At 44.3% G+C, this 16,753-nt stretch overlaps 1 protein-coding gene across 1 annotated transcript; it reads left to right on the plus strand.

The window, feature by feature from the left end:
* The first annotated feature begins 6,475 nt into the window (after nucleotides 1-6,475).
* On the plus strand, nucleotides 6,476-16,189 carry LOC100493748 (ryncolin-1). Its single transcript, XM_002945094.5, has 8 exons — nucleotides 6,476-6,641; nucleotides 6,835-6,879; nucleotides 8,045-8,080; nucleotides 8,321-8,347; nucleotides 9,484-9,611; nucleotides 11,281-11,410; nucleotides 12,389-12,523; nucleotides 14,007-16,189. Exons 3-8 carry the CDS (start codon nucleotides 8,059-8,061, stop codon nucleotides 14,246-14,248), a joined length of 684 nt encoding a protein of 227 aa, XP_002945140.2. The 5' UTR covers nucleotides 6,476-6,641; nucleotides 6,835-6,879; nucleotides 8,045-8,058; the 3' UTR covers nucleotides 14,249-16,189.
* The last annotated feature ends 564 nt before the right edge of the window (nucleotides 16,190-16,753 follow it).

A 16,753-nucleotide genomic window follows, 5' to 3' on the forward strand; every position in this document is an offset into this window, starting at 1 on the left:
TATTCTATGGTATATTGACCTTGTTGTATCAGATATATAGAAGACACTAGGATACGTAGTAGATTTTAGAATATAAGTTTTATGACTTTCTGTAGTTCAAGCCCCGTTTAAGTTCCAACATTATGTATCTCACTGCCCCCAGGGTCCTAACAAGGTTACTGAGAACATTGCCGGTCCAACATAGTACTAAGAATATTTAAGATAGCAAATAACATTCCTCAGTCTTAAGGTATGGAATCTTCAGGTTGCTGCATTGTGGGTATAAAAATGTGGCTGTTTATGGGGCGCCATTTGCCCGAAGTACATTTTGTCCACAAAAATACATTCTGTATAAAAAGAACTATCCCCATTTCACAGAATGAATATGTGGCCACTGGTAACAAATACACAGAAGACATGTCTGAGAATAAAATACATTTTATGCACAAAAGGATATAATTATATTACAAACTCCCTTCTGTAAATGTTAACAAGCATTCTGCCTCACAAATGTATAACTTCCATGCAGCAGAACTAGTTTTTTACAGAATAAATTATGTAAACAAAACTTTGCCATATAGATGACCCCTCTCAGACCTGGCCCTCTCGATTTCTCCATCTAACCTCCTCCTTTGATCTCCGGCAGTGGGACTAATACAGCTACCCATAAGGATGGGCATTTCCTACATCTGCATTTAACAGTGAGCCTTTTCCTTTCAGATCATCATATTATCTCTTTTTCTATCTCGCACGTGTCTCCTTCCCCTTTTATTTCTACTAACGCTCAGCCTAAAACCATGAATGGTTCATATAACTGCTCTCTCTAACTCTTTTAGTTCTAGCCTCTCCTCCTTCTGTGCTTCCTCTGATCCTGAGTTACTGGTAACCTTATCATCTGCAATAAACACCCATGCCCCCCTGCAGCTGCAGCGCAGTCGTGCCCACAACCCCCATCCCTGGCTTAACCCTCAGACGCCATTTCTGCGCCCCTGTGCACGATCTGCTGAGCGCGTTTGGAGGAAATCTTGTGGGACAGCAGATTTCCTCCACTATACTTTTCTTATGGTGAGTCTCAATACTGCCCTATCCCAGGCCAAGCAAGCATACTATAACTCACTTGTAAATAATAATAAATCAAACCCGCGGCACTTATTCTCCATGTTTAACTCTCTACGTCATCCTTCACCTAATGAATCAGTCGTATCTGAACACACCCCCCAGGACTTTGCTGACTTCTTTAAAAGCAAAGTCGATTCCATCCGCAAACAATTTTCCCAACCTTCAGATACCGGTAATCTCAACTTTCCCGAATCTCCTCTTTCTCTATTCAGCTCCTTAGATCTCGTAACAGAGTCTGAAGTTTCTCAGCTTCTCTGATCCTCTCCCCCTACTCCCTGCTCACTGGGCCCCATGCCCCCATCCCTACTAAGAGTGTGCCCCTGCCCTTACTCCAGCTCTTACCCACATATTCAGTTCCTCCCCGCCTACTCCCTGCTCACTGGGCCCTATGCCCCCATCCCTACTAACAGTGTGCCCCTGCCCTTACTCCAGCTCTTACCCACATATTCAGTTCCTCCCCGCCTACTCCCTGCTCACTGGGCCCTATGCCCCCATCCCTACTAAGAGTGTGCCCCTGCCCTTACTCCAGCTCTTACCCACATATTCAGTTCCTCCCCGCCTACTCCCTGCTCACTGGGCCCTATGCCCCCATCCCTACTAACAGTGTGCCCCTGCCCTTACTCCAGCTCTTACCCACATATTCAGTTCCTCCCCGCCTACTCCCTGCTCACTGGGCCCTATGCCCCCATCCCTACTAACAGTGTGCCCCTGCCCTTACTCCAGCTCTTACCCACATATTCAGTTCCTCCCCGCCTACTCCCTGCTCACTGGGCCCTATGCCCCCATCCCTACTAACAGTGTGCCCCTGCCCTTACTCCAGCTCTTACCCACATATTCAGTTCCTCCCCGCCTACTCCCTGCTCACTGGGCCCTATGCCCCCATCCCTACTAACAGTGTGCCCCTGCCCTTACTCCAGCTCTTACCTACATATTCAGTTCCTCCCCGCCTACTCCCTGCTCACTGGGCCCTATGCCCCCATCCCTACTAACAGTGTGCCCCTGCCCTTACTCCAGCTCTTACCCACATATTCAGTTCCTCTCCCCCTACTCCCTGCTCACTGGCTCCTATGCCCCCATCCCTACTAAGAGTGTGCCCCTGCCCTTACTCCAGCTCTTACCCACATATTCAGTTCCTCCCCGCCTACTCCCTGCTCACTGGGCCCTATGCCCCCATCCCTACTAACAGTGTGCCCCTGCCCTTACTCCAGCTCTTACCCACATATTCAGTTCCTCCCCGCCTACTCCCTGCTCACTGGGCCCTATGCCCCCATCCCTACTAACAGTGTGCCCCTGCCCTTACTCCAGCTCTTACCCACATATTCAATTCCTCTCCGCCTACTCCCTGCTCACTGGATCCTATGCCCCCATCCCTACTAACAGTGTGCCCCTGCCCTTACTCCAGCTCTTACCCACATATTCAGTTCCTCCCCGCCTACTCCCTGCTCACTGGATCCTATGCCCCCATCCCTACTAACAGTGTGCCCCAGCCCTTATTCCAGCTCTTACCCACATATTCAGTTCCTCTCTGGCTTCTGCTACTTTTCTGCTCTATTCAAACAACCATGTGTCAAACCCATTCTTAAAAAGGCTACGCTGGACCCGTCCTGCCTTTCTAACTACCGTCCCGTCTCTCTATCCCTGAATCCCTCCGTAGGGAACACTCACCCACTCTCTTTAAGAAAAAACTCAGACTGTACCTTCTGGAGCACTAAAACATTATTTTGCCCAGTCCTGCGCTTAAGGGCAAATGCCCATACCTGATGCACTCTTACCTTCCAATTTGTGCCTGTATGTTACCCAACCACTTAGATTGTAAGCTCTACGGGGCAGGGACCTCCTTCCTACTGTGTCTCATACCACATGGCACTTACTCCCTGTGCATTTATATATATTTATTGTATTTACTTATTATAACATTTGTCCTCCCTGTGTGTAATTTTGTATTTTTAAGATTATACAGCACTGTGTACCCTTGTGGCGCTTTATAAATAAAGTTATATATACATACATACATTAGCCTTAGCACTTGCAGCAGGGGGTATATTCATGGGTGTTTGCAGTCATTAACCAAAAGCAGGGGACACAGTTTAAGTTGAGAGTATAAATCAATATGGTCTGTGCGTCAGTCCTATGGTTAAAGCAGTGTTGGACTGGCCCAACAGGATAACAGGAAAACTCCCGGTGGGCCCAGGTGTCAGTGGGCCCTCCTGCTCCTGAGCATTTGGCCTACTTCATGGTCATTCCCTATTTCTGAATGGGAACAAAGAGGAGAAATAGATGGAAGAATAGATGCTAGCATGTAAATAAAAGAGACTGGGAGAATAGGTTGGGGGGGGGGGGAAGGAGGGAAAATAGTCTCAAGAGTGGGCCTAGGGTCTAAGGATTTCTGGTGGCCCCTGGGGTCCCAGTCCGACACTGGGTTAAAGTATGGGTTTTCTTTAAATATGTATTGAAATCATGGCACAATCTTCTGGAGGCGGCTCCCATTGTTATACGGTGCTTATTGATAATAACTCAGAGTATCTGACTCCGTCTCCAATGCTTTTTCCTCAAGGTTTCATTGTGTCATAATATACTGTATCATTTGCTACATATAATAATGTAGATCTCTGGCTGCTGTTGGATCAGCTCCATAAAACCAGCCAATGAGAGCCCTACTCCCAGCATCCCCCTGGCTTTGCCCCACTGCCCTTCATAAACCTATTCACGCATTTCTGCTTCAGAATCAGGAAGTGTCTACAGAGAAGTCTTTCGCCTTCAGAGTGGAATTACAGGTGAATTTACATTCTTTGTATTGCACAAATATCTGAATTCTACAGGGAAATGTTCTCAGAAAATATCTGTGAGAAAGGAGAACGTATCTGTCATGGAGACTTTACTCGGTTCTATTGCTACCGATTCCCTCAGGTAAGGGGTTTGTGCCCCTGTTGGGCTGTTAGGGGCTTATTCTGATTACATGGAGTAACTATATACTGGGATCTGACTCAGTGCCATTATATTTATAGCCAACTTACTTCTTGGAATGGATAATTCCTTCAAAGACCTAAGTTTGGAACACAAATTCTGATGAAATATGACTGGAAAAAGATGAAATGATGACTTTTTATCTCATAATTATGACTTGAAAAATGTAAAATTATGACTTTTAAACTCATAATTATGACTTTAAAAAGTCTGACTCTTCCTACTTATTAATTATGAGATAAAAAGACATAATTTCGACTTTTTAAAGTCATAATTCATCAGAATTTTTATTTTGGCCCCAATGCTCTTCCGTATATGTTTCCAGTCATTTTTTTTTTTGCATTATCAGTTCTGCATCGTGGCCGATAACTTGTTTTGCCCAAGTCCGTTCCGCAGCGAGGCTAGAGGATCAGGGATTCAGACCCCCAGTATAAATGTGAGCTGTTTATTTGTATGTAGCTATAAGCAATTGTAAAGCTTTTTCAGTTTTGCGTTGTTCTTAATGAATGGTTTTTGCCTCACTGCACAGCGAGACCAGCGGATCTGATGGCCGATCTCTCTGTGTTATATATATTTTTTTAATTTCTTTTGAATTTTTGATTGATTGGATTGATTTTTGATGATAAATACGGTGTCTGTGGGGTGCAGGGCAAGGTTTATATAATGTATACATTGTTATTGCTAGTTCAAGAGTTGGGGTGCCTATAGCCTAAAAATGGCTGTGCGCCTGTAGCCCTCATACTTTGCCCCCATTAGGGGGAAGTTCTAGTTTACAACACGTACACACTGGGGTAGAGTTTTATTCAGGAAAAGGTACATTTGTTATAGTAAAACATAAGAAAAGGAATGAAGGAAAGAATTCATATGGATTTGTTGGGTAGATCTTTTAGATGAAGGGTCCTAAATATCTGGATGATGCTTTATTTAAAAGATGTATCAGATTGAAGGGCGCATGTTGGAAATTCATGTTTAGCAGGTCTTTTGATTTGTAAATTTAAAAAAATCTAACTTTTTTTTTTTTTAATTTTGCAAAAACGAACAACAATGAAGAATTGTGTCCAGAAGGCGCCCAGGAAAACAGTCTAAACTACACTGTCTAAAAATATTTATTTTGAAGAAATATAAAGTTTGTTGTTTTTTTTTTTCTTTTTTACAGGTAAGAGGGTGTTTCGGCTAAAGTGCGCTTATGGGGGAATGTAATATGGGTCGCTACGGGAAAAAAAAGGTTGCGAGTTTTAAAGCTTGCCCTAGTGCCCAACATTGGCAAACATGCAGATATACACACCGCTTGCTGTTTTTATTCCATTCCCCCATATGAGCGCCTCTGAAAACCTCCGGCTGTAATTGACCTTACGCACCATCCCAGGTTGTGGTATTTAGTGCCATTACGCGCATTCATTCTGATTTATATTCAGCTTTATTTCTCATTTTTCATGGAAAGTTTGGTGAGAAGTTTAACCCGAAATCTGTTTTTCTTTCTTTTTTATGCAAAATCTGCGGATATCTGAGAAAACAAATTCTGCACGTAGGAACACAAGGACGACTTTGCCCAAATAGGTGTAACAAAATATTTACTTTGTGGTATTTCGGAAGAAAGGGCTGTTTAGCCTGAGAAACCACAAAACTAACGGCTCAGCTCCGCAAACCTTCAGACATGTTTTCTCCAGTTTTCTGCTGCATCTTTCAGTTCTTGGTGTTGATTGTTTACATTAAATGTGGTTCGGTTATCTTTGACAATGTTTGTATTTATGTTTATGAAAAATAATAAAAATGACATAAAAAGTTCTCTCCATTTTGTTACTTTCGGAGACTTGGAGCATCTGCATTCAGCCATTACTAAACCTGTAATTAGGTATATAGTGTCTCAAACATCGGCGTCGTATCCGGCCCACTCCCAGCTTTGATTTCAGATCTCCCTGGAAACATTTCCCAAAGCCGCTGATAAAAAAGTGGAGTTATTGCTACTCCACAATAACCGACGGATTTGTGTATCCATCTAGTTTTGGTCTAAAATAAATTAGGCAAGGTTTTATGATTTGGGCATCTCTGGACAAGAAAGGTGAGTTACTGATATATATTGGGTATTGTTGGCTTTGCTGAACTGTGTGTTTGTGTGTGTATTTGTGTATATGAGTCTGTGTGTGTTTATGCTACTTAAACATCATACCTGTTCATTTTTTACATGAAAGCACCAATGTATTGAATTAATAGTCCCCATTTGTGTCTTTCAGGACCAGGCCTGTCCAATATATTTTTTCCATAAAATGCAATATATAAAACCTAAGTATTAGTGCCAACTAAATCAGGTCTGGTTCTTTCCCTTCATGCTCACTAGTAAACCCAATAGGATTGATAACCCCTAGCGGTAAAATAATCCCATTATAATCACTTGCCAAATTGTGTCTGATCTCTAGTTGTGTTTAACTACATATATTTTTCCCTCTCGATTATTTAATGATTCTACTGTTTATCTTATTGTTACTTAAATGTGTGCACAGATCCAACCCCGAGTCCCCATTACCCAATACCTCGATGTACTGAGCTTCTAAAGGGAGATCCCGGAATCCCCGGGCCGCAAGGTGAGTGACTCTTCTAAACCAGAAATGTTCTTTCTTTCCATAAAGCTGTATAACTGGCCTGTCTGTAGTTCATCTTTATAACCCCACACGGATCTGTGCTTATCTGGTATATAAAGCCCTATACTGACTGTAGAATAATATCTGACAGTTCAGCAAATTGCTGCCACTTAATATTGATTTCATTTCTTTTCAGGGCTGAAAGGATATCCTGGTATCAATGGGACAAATGGGGCAAAAGGTTTGTACAAGGGATTCAACTAGATTCTATCACCTAGTGGTAGGTATGAGAATAGCACTCAATAGTAAGAAATCCAAGTCCAGCTTGGGACTCCTCCAGTTATATGGAGGTAACCTGAAAACATTTCTAATGTTTAGCACTGGCTCCTTCTGAAAGCTCAGACTCAGGCACATTTTACTGCTGCGCTGCAAGTTGGAGTGATATCCCCCCCTCCCAGCAGCCGATCAGCAGAACAATGGGAAGGGAGCAAGATAGCAGCTCCCAGTAGGTATCAGAATAGCACTCAATAGTAAGAAATCCAAGTCCGGCTTGGGACTCCTCCAGTTACATGGGAGTAGGAGAAACAATAGGTTAGCTGAAAGCAGTTCTAATGTGTAGCGCTGGCTCCTTCTGAAAGCTCAGACTAAGGCACACTTTACTGCTGCGCTGCAAGTTGGAGTGATATCCCCCCCCCCCCAGCAGCCGATCAGCAGAACAATGGGAAGGGAGCAAGATAGCAGCTCCCAGTAGGTATCAGAATAGCACTCAATAGTAAGAAATCCAAGTCCGGCTTGGGACTCCTCCAGTTACATGGGAGTAGGAGAAACAATAGGTTAGCTGAAAGCAGTTCTAATGTGTAGCGCTGGCTCCTTCTGAAAGCTCAGACTAAGGCACACTTTACTGCTGCGCTGCAAGTTGGAGTGATATCCCCCCCTCACCCCCAGCAGCCGATCAGCAGAACAATGGGAAGGGAGCAAGATAGCAGCTCCCAGTAGGTATCAGAATAGCACTCAATAGTAAGAAATCTAAGTCCGGCTTGGGACTCCTCCAGTTATATGGGAGTAGGAGAAACAATAGGTTAGCTGAAAGCAGTTCTAATGTGTAGCGCTGGCTCTTTTTTCAGAGGCCAAAATCGTCAGTATAAATAAACCCAGATACTAGAATGGCTTAAGCTCTCCGTTTTTTTATTTTGCAAGAGATAATATGACACCTGCAGGCACCTGTAACCCTAACTGTTAGCTCTGTATCTATTCATCATATGGGTGAGGCATGGGTGTTGATAAGACCTGTGTAGGGAAGCCCAGAAATTTCAGTTGGTCCCGTGCCAAGAAATGGTTCCAGAGATTATATTTATGCCAATATACATTTCCCTTTTGAATCCATTTACCAAAATTTGTTTATACAGGCGATCCTGGTGAGATGGGAGCACAAGGTCCAAAAGGTAAGTTTTTTTTAAAAGAAAATCCTTTTATAAGATTTAAGTTGTTCCTTTTTTGGCAGTTTCACATATTTCTTATATAATGGCTTGTGCATGGCCCCAATATGTTATTCGTATTTATACCTTTACCACTCCCTAAGACTCACCTGGTTTCATACTTAATAGAAATCTATTCTTCAGCCAGTCCTTCGATGGGTAACCTCTTGCCCTTTAATGCTTTTCATCATGTGCTTTTATCAACAGGAGAAAAAGGTGTAAACGGAACAAATGGTGAGTAAAAATTATTCAACAAATGCCTAACTGGCCATAGTGCCAGATGTGTTTGAGATGACAGGAACCTGAATAGGAGAATTCCCTGGTGCTTCCGATCAGCCATCTAGGGCCCAAAAACTTGCTTGAATATATCGGAATGGGATTCCCTAAGATAACTGAGCAGCAGCAAAGAGCTGCACTTTAGGAAGTTACTTGGTAGAAATGGGAAATTCCTTTTGACTTGGCCAATGAGTGCAGCTTTCTTCTGCTACACAGTTAGGTTTATTAAACAGGCCAGGAATTTAGTATATACTTAACTGTTTGCTCAACATGCTCTATTTAATTATACAATCCTAAATATATTACATTGATTTATATTAATGAATATTACAGTGTCTGCTGCACGGCTGTATTTTGGTCCAGTGCTGCTCTGGGTACCGCCTAGTGGTTGGAGTGCTCAGTGGTGCGTATGTGTGATGCTCCTTTCCCCCATGGTGCATTGCAAGTTACACCCCTTCCCTCCATTGCCCCCCTAAACTGCACAAGCCCTTGAGTGCCTATATGGTAAATACGCCTCTGGTCTGCTGGCAGCAGTTGGATATGTGATGGTGCAGGGAGTCGCCATCATAGCTGGAGAAAATGTAGATTTGGGGTGGCTTAGCATACCAAAAAAAAAGACCAAGTGCTATTTACTTACATATAATTATGACAATAAAGTTATCTGTGAGCCTTCGGTTGGTTGGCTCCCTTTATGTTTACACTCCTCCCTTGGGGGTCACGCTTTTTAGAACAACCCATGGATCTCTAAACCTGCCGTACCTGTAAAGGCCTGCCCATTCTGCGGGGTTTGGTGTAGATTGTAGAGATACTTGGAACTCTACTCAAGGGATGAGTACATAAGAACACTTTACTAGTTGACCTCTGCTTTGGTGGTGATCAACTGGGATGAGATCTGATGAGTAGGATGGCCATGTTCCTTAGAAACCACCAGCGAGGGCACCAGTTGTTATTGCTGTTTTCCCCCGAAAAAACATGGAGGAGTCATGATGTAGCAATGAAAGCTAATATGGGATCTTGTCCCAGTGTAATTAATTGCTTAATCAGCCTGGTTTCCGCAACCTGGTGTCTGACGTTCTATTGTTCTACTGTTCTAGGTGCCAGGAACTGCAAGGAGCTGCTGCATCAGGGGGTGGTAATGAGCGGTTGGTACACAATATACCCGGATGGGATGGCGCCCCTGCAGGTTCTGTGTGACATGGACACTGATGGGGGAGGTTGGATAGTAAGTACTAACAATCTGCCCATCTTTGATAAACTTGTTTTATACCATTAACTCCTCTGGAAACTGCTTTTATTTCCCATCAGACCTTACATTCTTTTTCATCTAATATCCAACATAAAAACAATCCCTTTAAAGCTCCTCTACTGGCAGCGCCTCATAGCTGTCACTCATGGGAGATCCAAATCCAAAATATGCATGCTTAGGGGAGATACCTACTTTATCTGAATTATTAGCAAGACCTGTAGGCCAGTGTATTGCACCGTAGGTCATGTCTGAACTGGGATTCAAAATAGCAACCCCCCAGCCCAATAAATAGTGACTGTCTGTGGCACCTTACAGCTCCCCTGGCATTCCCAGTACCCAGAGGCACAAACAGCCCCCCCCCCCAGCCCAATAAATAGTAACTGTCTGTGGCACCTTACAGCCCCCCTGGCATTCCCAGTACCCAGAGGCACAAACAGCCCCCCCCCCCAGCCCAATAAATAGTAACTGTCTGTGGCACCTTACAGCCCCCCTGGCATTCCCAGTACCCAGAGGCACAAACAGCCCCCCCAGCCCAATAAATAGTTACTGTCTGTGGCACCTTACAGCCCCCCTGGCATTCCCAGTACCCAGAGGCAAAAACAGCCCCCCAGCCCAATAAATAGTGAGTATCTGTGGCACCTTACAGCCCCCCTGGCATTCCCAGTACCCAGAGGCACAAACAGCCCCCCCAGCCCAATAAATAGTGAGTATCTGTGGCACCTTACAGCCCCCCTGGCATTCCCAGTACCCAGAGGCACAAACAGCCCCCCCAGCCCAATAAATAGTGAGTGTCTGTGGCACCTTACAGCCCCCCTGGCATTCCCAGTACCCAGAGGCACAAACAGCCCCCCCCAGCCCAATAAAAAGTGAGTGTCTGTGGCACCTTACAGCCCCCCTGGCATTCCCAGTACCCAGAGGCACAAACAGCCCCCCCCAGCCCAATAAATAGTGACTGTCTGTTGCACCTTACAGCCCCCCCTGGCATTCCCAGTACCCAGAGGCACAAACAGCCCCCCCCAGCCCAATAAATAGTGACTGTCTGTGGCACCTTACAGCCCCCCTGGCATTCCCAGTACCCAGAGGCACAAACAGCCCCCCCCAGCCCAATAAAAAGTGAGTGTCTGTGGCACCTTACAGCCCCCCTGGCATTCCCAGTACCCAGAGGCACAAACAGCCCCCCCCAGCCCAATAAATAGTGACTGTCTGTGGCACCTTACAGCCCCCCTGACATTCCCAGTACCCAGAGGCACAAACAGCCCCCCCAGCCCAATAAATAGTGACTGTCTGTGGCACCTTACAGCCCCCCTGGCATTCCCAGTACCCAGAGGCACAAACAGCCCCCCCAGCCCAATAAATAGTGAGTGTCTGTGGCACCTTACAGCCCCCCTGGCATTCCCAGTACCCAGAGGCACAAACAGCCCCCCCAGCCCAATAAATAGTGACTGTCTGTGGCACCTTACAGCCCCCCTGGCATTCCCAGTACCCAGAGGCACAAACAGCCCCCCCAGCCCAATAAACAGTGAGTGACTATGGCACCTTACAGCAGCTCCTTTGCCAGAACCCACAGATTGCCAGTCTGGACCTGCCCTAGGTATCACCCAGAGCCCAGGGCAGTATTACCTGTAACTTTCTTTATCCTGCGCAGGTTTTCCAAAGACGCTATGATGGCTCAGTAGACTTCTACCTTGGCTGGGATTCCTACAAGAGGGGGTTTGGCAGCCGCCTGACTGAGTTCTGGTTGGGGAATGATAATCTCAGTAATTTCACATCATCAGGTACAGCTTTTCATTTGTCAGTCTATTGTTATTTGAGTGATATAAATTTAAAAACCTATTGTGTTTTTAGGGCAGAAGACTTCTGAATGACCCCAGTCCCTTGGGGGGAAACATATCTAATAACACTAAGGACATGTCAAATAAGAATCAGTATTTCAGTATTTACAAGAGATGCCCACCCTGCAGCCCTATTAACTGCAACTCTGAGCATTATAATTCTCATCCACACAGAAGGCCCCTCATTGTTTGGTGCCTCCCCTTCCATGATTGGGTGATACAGTTCTGTACTGGGACCCATGACAATAGAGATGGCCGTACGTGGGCAGGTTTGGCAGTGCAGTTGGAATCAGCCAAATTGCTCAGCTCCTGGGTATCTGTACCTGTTTAGTGTCAGGTCGTTACTTGGTGACTCCACCGCTAGGGATGCCCCCTGGCCAGTATTTTAGTGGCTTGAGCAGTAAAAATGATGCTTAATCCCAGTGTTTAATAGGGAAAACATATATTTCGAAAGGCTGTTATTTTTTCAGGAAAGGTTAACCCCCCCTTTAATTGCTTAGTTCCTGTCTGATCATTTGATCATTTATTTACTCCTGACCTGATCCCTACTGAACTTCACAATATGATGCTGATATGATACCATTGATACCACACTGTTGCCTGTTCCTAAGTGCCGGCTTTGTCCATAGTCCCTTCCTCTTGGTCCTAATGGCCTTGCAGCCCTGAAAGGCAGGGGTCAATCTTTCCACTCTCATCTGCCCCATTCTAAAGCGTGGGCATATATAAAGTACTTATAGTATATAATATCTACCCAGCCAGCCCAGGGGCCAATCAGGTGGGGCCAATGTATTTCCAACTTAACCCGAGAGAAAGTCGGTCTGAGTGGAAAAAGCAAAATCTAATGTATGGAAATGAGCATAAGAACATTCCGTTGCGTTACTGAGCATTCACCTACAGTAATGAGCCTTTCTGCTTTCTTAGGAACATGGGAAATGCGAGTCGATCTGAGAGACTTTGATAACATACAGCATTATGCAAAATACTCGTCTTTCAGGGTTTTACCGGAGTCGGACAGTTATACACTAATAATCGGCCCATATGTTGCCGGTGATGCAGGTAAGAAGGGACATTTGAATTGTTTGTTATGTTTGAACCATCCCTGCTTCAGAATACTGAATGTCACAAACCTTTGTTTATTCAAGTTTCCTCTCTCCCTGAAGCCCAGTTCCCTGTTTGTGCTTCTGGTTTAGGCTTATGGTCTTTACTTTGGGCAGATTTTTGGCACAAAATACTTACTTACAAAACATACACAATTTTTAGCCAAAATGTGCTCTGTGTTTTGTGACACATAGGCAGATCCTGGGCCTGTCAGTTCACACAGATACAGGCAGAATGGGGGACAAAGCATTGTTTTCTTCATCAGTGTTGTTACTCTGGCAGAAAAATGTGGTATGTGGGTCCAACAGAAAATTCTCAGAGAGTGGGTATATAGAGCTGCCAAACAAATATGTTTTGACTCAAATAAGTAAATTTTTAAACACCGTTATTCTGTGATTTAACATGTATTAATCAGATTGAAAACCAGAACCCCTCAGTGACTTCTAATATCCTTATCATTTACATTATCTATTATAATACATGAGTGATACTCAGAGTTCCCTGTATAACTCAGCCTGCAGCCTTGTGCCTTTATATGGGCACAGAACCCCTCAGTGACTGCTAATATCCTTATCATTTACAGTAGGGGGTACATTATCCCTTATAATACATGAGTGATACTCAGAGTTCCCTGTATAACTCAGCCTGCAGCCTTGTGCCTTTATATGGGCACAGAACCCCTCAGTGACTGCTAATATCCTTATCATTTACAGTAGGGGGTACATTATCCCTTATAATACATGAATGATACTCAGAGTTCCCTGTTTAACTCAGCCTGCAGCCTTGTGCCTTTATATGGGCACAGAACCCCTCAGTGACTGCTAATATCCTTATCATTTACAGTAGGGGGTACATTATCCCTTATAATACATGAGTGATACTCAGAGTTCCCTGTATAACTCAGCCTGCAGCCTTGTGCCTTTATATGGGCACAGAACCCCTCAGTGACTGCTAATATCCTTATCATTTACAGTAGGGGGTACATTATCCCTTATAATACATGAGTGATACTCAGAGTTCCCTGTATAACTCAGCCTGCAGCCTTGTGCCTTTATATGGGCACAGAACCCCTCAGTGACTGCTAATATCCTTATCATTTACAGTAGGGGGTACATTATCCCTTATAATACATGAGTGATACTCAGAGTTCCCTGTATAACTCAGCCTGCAGCCTTGTGCCTTTATATGGGCACAGAACCACTCAGTGACTGCTAATATCCTTATCATTTACAGTAGGGGGTACATTATCCCTTATAATACATGAGTGATACTCAGAGTTCCCAGAGTCACAGAATGGTCATTTGCTGTCATTACTGTATCGGCACTAGGCCAATGAAAGTGAATTGCTGCTCTGGGGACTGGGACAAACTTGTTCCCATGTAATTAATATCCCACAGGACTGTACCTGCCTAATGTTTTTTTCTCATTCTTCCCTCATAAGGAGACTCCATGAGTTATTCCAACTACTCTAAATTCACCACAAAGGACCGGGACAATGATATGTATGAAGGTAAATGCGCTGACATCGACCGCGGAGCCTGGTGGTACAAGATATGCTATAATGCCAACTTGAACGGATTTTACCATCTAGCGCAGAACTATAATATAGATAGCATCTGCTGGCTCAGCTTAGGAAGCTATTATTCCTTCAAATTCACTGAGATGAAAATGAGGCCAGTGTAAGGCTTCCGATTCACAGCTGATTTGCTGCTATGTGGCATATTGTGCAATTTGGCAACACAGGTAGATAATACATATTACTGACCACAGCTTGTATATCATAATCCTGGTTAATCATTGACCAATGCACATACCAAATGGTCATCAACCAATCAGAATTCATGCATTTGTGGTAGTCAGCTGTAGCACAATAACTTTTGAGTGGGGTTGTTCAGAACACTCACACACAGAACAATGGGTCATCCAAACAGTTGGTGGCTGCATGTGTCCATCTTAAAACAGTTCAGTATTCAGGGTCGGACTGGGGGGTGCAGGGCCCACTGGGCTCCTATCCCAGGGGCCCTGCATCCCTCGCACCCCCTAACCCAACCCAGAATCCCCTCTAACCCCCCACAGGATCCCCATCCGTTGTCCTCCCCTGCACCCCCCCCCGGCCGGGGGAGTGCCGGCAAGGGTCGGGGGCCACCAGGATCTTTCCCAGTGTCCCGTCGGCCCAGTCCGACCCTGTCAGTAATGCCATGCCTGGTAATTGTATAATTCAAATGAATTCATCTTCTAAAATACCCGATCATCACCGTAAGGCAAATCCTGTTAAACACATGCTCCTACCACTCTTGTAAAATTTCTATTATAACTGGCTTTGGGTGCTGGCAGCTGTAGTGAAAATGAGCTTTTGGGCTGAAAGATGAATGTCCTTGCCCTGGTGTATAAGCAATAAACTGAATAACAACAAAACAGTGCAACACAAAACCGTATGCAAAAGGACGACTGTGACAATTCTGAACAACGTTGACTTCATTCCAAAATTCCAGAGTAAAGATAGCTTGTCTCCTGAATTTTTGAGTCCTTGTTATTAGTCCCCAAATGCTCTGACGAAGGGCGAATTCTCCCCTAAATTTCATCGGAAGGGTGAATTTGCCCATCAATACTTTGTCCTTCAATATCCTTCACAAATCTAAGAAGAATGAAGGCTTGTCTCCCAAATATATGAGGAAGGGTGGCTTGTCCTTCAGAAAACCAGAGTAAGAAGAAAGGGAGGCAAGTCCTCCCAAATGATGAGGATGAGTGACTTTCACCAAGAGTTTCTGATGAAGGGTGACTTCCCAAAGTCCCTTAGAAGGGTGGCTTCCCTTGTAAAATCCTGAGGAAGGGCGCTTGTCTCCCATTAAAGTTAATTTTGTGTTCAAAAGAGGGTTTGGAATAACACTTTGTGCTTGTTTTCCATGTCATGCTTGTTCCTTTGTATTCCTTCCATTTGCTGTTCCAAATAGCAGAGCAAGATGTACCTTCCTTAGGAGAAGCCTTTTTTTGGTTCTTGGGTTGATGGTTTCAGGGTCTTCTTCATATAACATATTGTAAACTGTGAGGTGTGTGATTTTAATGAAGTTTGATATCTCTGCAATATATAATTTTAAACAATATGCAAAATTAAAGGGAAAGTATACCAGCTTTTGGAAAACTGTTGCAATAAATAGGGCTTGAGCTGAACACACTTTTTGCCTATGTTTTGCCCAGTGATATCGATGTTTTGTGTTATTTCTTGCACTGAATAGAACAACATTTGAAAATGAAACTAACATTCTATTTCCTGATCCCAAAGAGCAAAGTCAAACAAAACAGCAGTCCACTTAGGCACCTCCTTATGAATAAACTCCTCCCTTTCCCAACTACAGACCACTATCTTTTCACATATCATTATACATAGCTTTCTCAGTGGACTGGAAGCTCCCAGTATCCTGCTCAGCCTTTGAAGTGTTGGGTTAAAGCTTGACCATCAATGTTGTAAACTCTCACAGTCAGTCCTTTACTTCCACCGGAGTCATTACTTCCCTTCACCTGTGTTTTTCATGATATTCTGTAACCCTTGTGCTTGATTTGCTCTGTTGTTGTTCTATATCCCTGTCTGTGAGCTGATACTGAATGAATAAATGCTGTGCCACATCTGTATATTCTATGGTATATTGACCTTGTTGTATCAGATATATAGAAGACACTAGGATACGTAGTAGACTTTAGAATATAAGTTTTATGACTTTCTGTAGTTCAAGCCCCGTTTAAGTTCCAACATTATGGGGCTGATTTACTAAGACACAAATTCAAATCCGAATTGGAAAAATTCCGATTGGAAAACGACTTTTTCGTATTTTTTGCGACTTTTACGTTACCAATACGATTTTCGCGAAAAAACGCGAGTTTTTCGTAGCCATTACGATTCGCTCGTATCTTGTCGCGACTTTTTCGTATTGAGCGCTCGTAAGCAGCGGGCGAAACTTTCAGACTTAGCATGATTTTGGAAGCCTCCCATAGGGCTCAATGGCACTCTGCAGCTCCAACCTGGCCCAAGGAAAGTCTCCCATAGGGCTCAATGGCACTCTGCAGCTCCAACCCGGCCCAAGGAAAGTCTCCCATAGGGCTCAATGGCACTCTGCAGCTCCAACCCGGCCCAAGGAAAGTCTCCCATAGGGCTCAATGGCACTCTGAAGCTCCAACCCGGCCCAAGGAAAGTCT

This window comes from Xenopus tropicalis, chromosome 6, assembly GCF_000004195.4.
Source record: "Xenopus tropicalis strain Nigerian chromosome 6, UCB_Xtro_10.0, whole genome shotgun sequence".
NCBI classification, from domain to species: domain Eukaryota; kingdom Metazoa; phylum Chordata; class Amphibia; order Anura; family Pipidae; genus Xenopus; species Xenopus tropicalis.

Coding starts and splice junctions, on each gene's coding strand:
- LOC100493748 (XM_002945094.5), top strand. CDS start 8,059: ATGGGAGCACAAGGTCCAAAAG. Junction 8,081..8,320: donor GGGAGCACAAGGTCCAAAAG/GTAAGTTTTTTT, acceptor TTTTATCAACAG/GAGAAAAAGGTGTAAACGGA. Junction 9,612..11,280: donor CTGATGGGGGAGGTTGGATA/GTAAGTACTAAC, acceptor TATCCTGCGCAG/GTTTTCCAAAGACGCTATGA.